General features: G+C 47.3%; 1 protein-coding gene across 8 annotated transcripts in view; it reads right to left on the bottom strand.

Moving 5' to 3' along the window:
* The window catches only part of LOC310731654 (voltage-dependent P/Q-type calcium channel subunit alpha-1A-like), a 14,482-nt gene extending 7,704 nt beyond the window's left edge, over window positions 1–6,778 (bottom strand). For 4 of the 8 annotated variants that reach the window (XM_083551401.1, XM_083551402.1, XM_083551404.1 and 1 more), the window contains exons 1-4: window positions 6,407–6,778; window positions 4,079–4,184; window positions 3,872–3,979; window positions 1,120–1,220 (exon numbers count right to left, since the gene is read on the bottom strand). In XM_083551401.1, coding sequence (XP_083407527.1) covers window positions 1,120–1,220; window positions 3,872–3,979; window positions 4,079–4,184; window positions 6,407–6,472 — 381 coding nt within the window. In that variant the 5' untranslated portion in view covers window positions 6,473–6,778. Of the gene's footprint in view, window positions 1–1,119; window positions 1,224–3,871; window positions 3,980–4,078; window positions 5,608–6,406 lie in introns of those variants that run through there. The other 4 variants (XM_083551400.1, XM_083551403.1, XM_083551405.1 and 1 more) reach the window with 3 other exon arrangements.
* Window positions 6,779–7,500: the final 722 nt, after the last annotated feature.

Genomic DNA, 7,500 nt, shown 5'->3' with positions numbered 1-7,500 from the left:
AGGGTTAGAGGTTAGGGTTAGAGGTGGGGTAAGGGGTTAGGGATTGGGGCCGGGTAGGGTTAGAGGTTAGGGTTAGAGGTTAGGGTTAGAGGTGGGGTAAGGGGTTAGGGATTGGGGCCGGGTAGGGTAAGAGGTTAGGGTTAGAGATTAGGGTAAGAGGTGGGGTAAGGGGTTAGGGATTGGGGCCGGGTAGGGTTAGAGGTTAGGGTTAGAGGTTAGGGTTAGAGGTGGGGTAAGGGGTTAGGGATTGGGGCCGGGTAGGGTTAGAGGTTAGGGTTAGAGGTTAGGGTTAGAGGTGGGGTAAGGGGTTAGGGATTGTGGCCGGGTAGGGTTAGAGGTTAGGGTTAGAGGTGGGGTAAGGGGTTAGGGATTGGGGCCGGGTAGGGTTAGAGGTTAGGGTTAGAGGTGGGGTAAGGGGTTAGGGATTGGGGCCGGGTAGGGTTAGAGGTTAGGGTTAGAGGTTAGGGTTAGAGGTGGGGTAAGGGGTTAGGGATTGGGGCCGGGTAGGGTTAGAGGTTAGGGTTAGAGGTGGGGTAAGGGGTTAGGGATTGGGGCCGGGTAGGGTTAGAGGTTAGGGTTAGAGGTTAGGGTTAGAGGTGGGGTAAGGGGTTAGGGATTGGGGCCGGGTAGGGTTAGAGGTTAGGGTTAGAGGTTAGGGTTAGAGGTGGGGTAAGGGGTTAGGGATTGGGGCCGGGTAGGGTTAGAGGTTAGGGTTAGAGGTTAGGGTTAGAGGTGGGGTAAGGGGTTAGGGATTGGGGCCGGGTAGGGTTAGAGGTTAGGGTTAGAGGTTAGGGTTAGAGGTGGGGTAAGGGGTTAGGGATTGGAAAAAAAAAAACAGACCCACAAACCTTTTACATTACTTCTTCTATTCAATTGCAAAACAACTGAGTGAAATAAACTGAAGATTTTGAATTCTTTCACCATCACATTCATCATTCAAACAAAGACTTAAAAACACCAACACTGTAACATCAACACTGTTACACTATTACTGTGAATACAGTATATAAATGCTGTTACATTAATACTGATCTGTATGAATGTTGTTATAAAGTGCTGAGTGTTTCTCAGGGATTAGTGATGCTGGTGTTGATGCTGGTATTTGCTAATTGGCTGTACCTGTTCCTCTCGAAGTGCCTGCATTTTCTTGGCTTTACTCTGCCTGTAGTACTCCATGATCATCATGGCAGCATAAATCTTCCCCACTGTCAGGTCTGTAGCTGCTGAGAGGACGCAAAAGTTACCTGCACAATTAGAGCGGGTTCGAATGGACCCTGCGCCTGGGGTGGGGTGGGGTGGGGGTTGTTATTGTGGATTGGGGAGCATGGGAGGCAAAACACAACAACAACAAAAACAACAACAAACACAATACACAATCTTACACAAATGTTAAATCTGGTCTTCCACTGTAATGGATTTTGACCATCAATGTGATATTTACAGTCCAAGATCAGGTTTAAGCAGACTACACCTGCTTAAACCTGATCTTGGACTGTAAATATCACATTGATGGTCAAAATCCATTACAGTGGAAGACCAGATTTAACATTTGTTTTATTCGAAATAAAAACACAATAATACACAATTAAAACAACACATTACAGACACCAGAGCATGAAGGACACAGAGCCTATTGTCTTTTCACAGGCAGAATTCTTTTTAAGAAATAAAGCCATATCTGTAAGTCTGGAAAGTAGTACTAATAAAATAATTCCACAAAAACCCTGAAAATGAAGACATGAATATTTCCTAAACGAGCTCAAAAGTCTGTCTATACCTCTGATGTTATTATCGAGTTTCCAAAAGATTTCAGCTCTTATTAGAGCCGTTCTACAAACCTCGCATGACTCAAATAAACTAGTGTGGAGTTTATAAAGGATCTGATGGGCAATGCACATTTCTATAGATGCTCCTTATTTGCACTGCAGCTGGATGGTTTCCTGGAGTGAAAAGACTTCTATAGAGAATTCATTCATCTATAGTAAAACATCCACTGATTACAGACAAGGAAAGAGAGAGAGGAAGAGGGGGAAATAGATCATCACGGCCAGGAGGCTCATCAGTAACCAGTCAGGGTGCAGATGAGTCTTACAACTGTCATGACTGAGCCAAAGGAGAGCACAGAGAAGATTCGTGGAACAAACATGACTGACTGCACTTCTCCACAGCCACTGCAGGTGAAGGACCCACATCTTAAAACCAAGTGAAGTCCCAATAACATCCTCCCACAACTCCTCAGTCAATAGAGCCCCTCAGAGGTCATGTTCCTTTTTCAAAGCCCCTCACTCAGAGGTCATTTTCCACTTTCAGAGCCTCTCAGAGGTCAAGTTCCGCTTAAAGAGGCCCTCAGAGGTCATGTTCTTCCTCCAGAGTCCCCAGAGGTCATGATCCTCTTTCAGAGGCACTCGTATGCTCGTTCAGACGCTCATCCAGAGTCCAGCTTGTGTTCAACCTTCGCTAGTTCTCCTGCAGCACCTCAGTGCTACGATGTGTTTAACACTATTCTGCAACACTGTGTTCAATGCTACGCTGTGTTTCTCACCCAGAGTCAATCCACAACCCAGATAGTTGTGCTTTGTGGTGAGAGTAGGGAGCAGGTGGAGAAGAGCCTGGAGAGGTGGAGATACACGCTGGAGAGAAGGAGATTGAAAGTCAGTAGGAGTAAGACAGAGTACATGTGTGTGAATGAGAGGGAGGGCAGTGGAGTGATGCGGTTGCAGGGAGAAGAGCTGGAGAAGGTGGAGGAGTTCAGGTACCTGGGGTCAACAGTGTAAAGTAATGGAGAGTGTGTTAGAGAAGTGAAGAAAAGAGTGCAGGCAGGGTGGAGTGGGTGGAGAAGAGTGATAGCAGGAGTGATTTGTGATAGAAGAGTATCTGTGAGAGTGAAAGGGAAAGTTTATAGGACTGTAGTGAGACCTGAGATGTTGTATGGATTAGAGACAGTGGCATTGAGTAAAAGACAGGAGGTGGAGCTGGAGGTAGCAGAGCTGAAGATGTTGAGATGTTCATTGGGAGTGACGACGATGGACAGGATTAGAAATGAGTTTATTAGAGGGACAGCGCATGTAGGACGTTTTGGAGACAAGGTGAGGGAGTTGTGATTGAGATGGTTTGGACATGTGCAGAGGAGGGAGAATGCTGAGGATGGAGCCACCAGGAAGAAGGAAAAGAGGAAGACCAAGGAGGAGGCGTGGAGACCCCTAATGGGAGCAGCAGAAAGAAGTAGAAGAAGCCAAATCTGGTGAGTAGGGTGGGTGAGAAAGTGAGATTGTGTGGATCGTTCTCCGATGATCATCAAGTTGCCGAACGCCTTGGAAATTTTCATCGAAGGTCTTCCTGATCTCTCGTCATCTTCCAGTGAGGTTCTTTTGCTCTTAAAGAGCATGTGCCCCTCGAAACACCTCGAAAGACTTGTTGCATCGTCGCCGTACGCCAAAAGTACGTCACTTCAAACGTCTCTGTGGCAGATTTGCCCAGGTTCATGCAGAACTTCATGTTTGTTCTACTTGCTGTCGGTGAGGAAATCCAGACGTGGGAATGCACGTGGTCAGAACAGAACCAGTTAGCAGCATTAGTCTGGAAGTGTTTTTACACCACCTCGTATATGAACACAGATCTGCTGTGCGTGTAAACGGCTGTAATGTGCTCTGGAAGTTCATGTCATTCTGAACACCCACAAATTTCTGCACTCTGAAGTTCTCTGTGCTCACCTGCCTCATAGACGGAGGTTAGCAGAAGGTTGAAGAAAAGGTTAAGGGGAGAAAAGTTGTCTGATCAGTGGGTGCAGTGCAGTGATTGGTTGGTTGAGTGAAGCTCCTCTGATGAGTTTTGATCTGATCGTTCGGTTCGGTACAAACCTACTGCAACTTACACTTGTGTGGTGTGACCAGGAGGTCCAGGTGCTTCTGGGACAGATTCGGCCAAATCGCTATCATCTCCTTACGCAACTCTGCATCCATCTGGTGTTTATCAGCTCCACCTATGCGTGCGTGCGCACACACACACACACACACACACACGTATAGATAAAGGTAAAGGCAAGCTAATCTAAAGAGAGATGTATGAGAATGTTTCGTACCTTTCGCGATCTTGATATCAAGTGCAGTACGAATTAATGCCATCAGTGTGGAGTTGAAATGTACCGTGTTGTCATCGGCAACAGGCAAATCCATACGCAACAGTCTCTGTGGAGCCAATCAGGGGGTTTAGAGTCTGTGGTATGGCACCGAAACCTCCAATCCAATATGTAGTTAAGGTGGAGGGAGCTCCTCTGCACTACACAGAACTTCATTCTGTCTGAAAATTGCTACAGTGTTACTTTTAATACATTAGTGTGTAAATTGTCACTGGTTGAGAGAGAGATGGACTCCACAGAGAAGCAGAAATGATTCCTAGGGATCTGTGAGAGTGTAAACACCCAGATTAGGCTCGGAGTTGGATTTCTGCAGCATGCATGCTTTAAACCTGCATGACGTTTTCATAGCCCACTCAAGTGAACAGCGTGTGAACATCTGATCACCGCTCGCACTTCAGAAACGCCTGAGCCGTGCAGAGTTCTCACCGAAATCAACCTCAATGACAAACCAATATGTCTCCATGAATGCAGCCGAACAGCTAACAATCTGTTCCAGGTTCTGGTTGATGGTGGCATCTCGGTGGAGAAAGATCAACAGATCTTAAGCTTAGTCTGTGTTCTGAAGGAAGGGTTTCATTTGGAGCTCTCACAGATCAAACAAGGAAAACCCGGGTTTCATGTGGAATTCGTGTGATAAAGCTCAGCCCCTGCAGCTGCTCAGAGCTCCCTCACCACACCGAGGTCTTCATTCCAACCTCAACGTTTCAACTGAACAAATGAAACCGAGATGAAGAACAAGGGCTTTCTACACCTCCGTTTCCATTTGTTCAATTCTCCTTCAATCACGAGTGCAGCTGTTCATTTACAAACTATATCACAGTGTTCCTCAGTGTGTGAGTGTGTGTGTGTGTGTGTGTGTGTGTGTGTTCTTCAAGGTCTTCTTCATTCATGATCATTCCAGCGCAAGCTGCAGCTTTAACACTCGCCATGCACAGATTCATGCGCGACCCCCGTGAGACCCTGAACATGCAGCGTGCTCATGCACCCCCCCCACCCATCCACATCAACTTACCCCGTGACCACGCCCCTGCGGCCCCGCCCCTGCGGCCCCGCCCCACAGCACAAGCAGCCACGCACAGAGAGGACCATTTATCACTTCATCTTTCTTGCGTTGGCTGATCTCTGGCTTTTAGCGATTGTGGCTCTGTTTATTCAGTCACTGATTATTATTTCAAATTCTTTTTTTTTTATTTAGAAAAGATTTCCAGATTTTTCTGATCTCTCGATGCAGGACAGGTGCATTCGGACTAACGTCAGGTCGGAGTGTGGGCTCCTATGGAGTGAGCTTGTTAGAGCGAGACGAGGAGTGTGTTAGAGTTGTTAGTTCACTCCAGACTGGAAGGCCATGAGATGATTCACAGATGATAAAAAACAAAAAAACAAAACAATGAATGAGCAAACAGGGGAACAAATACTGATGAAAGAGAACAGAACAGAACAGAACGAGAGAGAGAGAGAGAGAGAGAGAGAGAGAGAGAAAGAGAGAGAGAAAGAGAGAGAGAAAGAGAGAGAGACAGAACAGAACGAGAGAGAGAACAGAACGAGAGAGAGAGAACAGAGCAAGAGAGACCAGAACAGAGAGAGAGAGAGAACAGAGCGAGAGAGACCAGAACAGAGAGACCAGAACAGAGAGAGAGAGAGAGAGAGAGAGAGAGAGAGAGAGAGAGAGAGAGAGAGAGAGAGAGAGAGAGAAAGAGAGAGAGAGAGAAAGAGAGAGAGAGAGAGAGAGAGAGAGAGAGAGAGAGAGAGAGAGAGAGAAAGAGAGAGAGACAGAACAGAACGAGAGAGAGAACAAAACGAGAGAGAGAGAACAGAGCAAGAGAGACCAGAACAGAGAGAGAGAGAGAACAGAGCGAGAGAGACCAGAACAGAGAGAGAGAACAGAGTGAGAGAGAGAGAGAGAGAGAGAGAGAGAGAGAGAGAGAGATGGATACAGAGAGATGGTGTCAGCACTAGAGACTGAGTGGGGGGAGTTTGTGTGATAGTGGGCGGGGCTTATGGATGGGAACTGCATTGACAACCAGACATAGAAATAAAAGCAACACGGAAATAAATAAGCGGAAATAAAATGTGACTGAGACCTGCAGCTGATCTCATTACCTCATCTAAACACACTGAACAAGGTGTGTGTGTGTGTGTGTGTGTGTGTGTGTGTGTGTGTGTGTGTGAGAGAGAGAGAGAGAGAGAGAGAGAGAGAGAGAGAGAGAGAGAGAGAGAGAGAGAGCGCTGACTAACACTTCCACAGAACACACCAGCACTAAGGGCTCTAACCTTGTACGCCACGCGAGCAGGACAGCGCTTCCCGAGGCCCAGCGGTGGGCACATGTGGCGCAGCATCACATACAAATCACTGAAACTGATCCTGCCACTGCGCACGCACGCACGCACACACACACACACACACACACACACACACACACACACACACACACACACACACAGCCAATGGAAAAATCAACAAAAAGTGCAACACAACCAAAAAGTTTGAAACAGAATGGGGCAGGACAGCATGGGCCACAACAAAGAAAAAACACACAGGTTATTGTTCTGGTCATGGGGTGAAAACTTGGTGTGTGTTCTGAGCTGGCTGGGGGTGTGTGTGTGTGTGTGTGTGTGTGTGTGTGTGTGTGTGTGTGTGTGTGTGTGGGGTTAAAATGCAATCAGAGGAAGTGTTCTATGAGATGGCAGAGTGTTCACATAGAACCGCAACGCCGCTTCGTACAGGCAGGAGAAGCAGCGATGCATGGATTCAGTGTAGATTATAAATAATCACGTCAATGCAGTTTCAGTCGTCGCCCCTCGAGGAGAAAACAAAGGAAAACCAAATCAAAACAAGAACAATGCACGCAAGGCCTCGATCCGCAGCAAGCAGAAACACACAACAACATGGCTGTGGTCTTTATCGTTCTCGTCCGCTTGGTCGTGTTGCAGTGCGTTTCACATGCGTCTTCATTGCTCATGATCATTCCAGCACAAGCCGCAGCTCCGACAGTGACCCCGTGACCCCCCCCCCGGGCCACCCCGGTCTCTGCGAAGGGGGCGGGCGGGTGGGTCGCGGGGTCACTGCGGGAGCCGCTGCGTTATGGTGACTCGTTTGCATTGTCCTGCACATTCTCCTTTTTCATATCAGAATGCAGCGAAATGGTGGAAAGAAAAAAAGAAACTGTGAAGGAAAGAGAATAGAAATGAAACAGAAAACTAAACAAAAAAAAGAAAAAGAAAAGCGATGTTCATTCCAGTCTCCATGGCGAGCAGTGCTGAGATTTTGGTTTGGACGTCCGAACCTTGCAGGCGACCCTATGAGGACATTTCTTTCCTAATCCGAGTGGGGGGTCGATAACTCGCAATAAACTGTACATATCCTT

The sequence above is a fragment of the Silurus aristotelis genome (genome assembly GCF_946808225.1).
Source record: "Silurus aristotelis genome assembly, chromosome: 9".
Lineage (NCBI taxonomy): Eukaryota > Metazoa > Chordata > Actinopteri > Siluriformes > Siluridae > Silurus > Silurus aristotelis.
The sequence above is the reverse complement of the archived record's forward strand: the minus strand, read 5'-3'. Positions and strand labels throughout refer to the sequence as shown.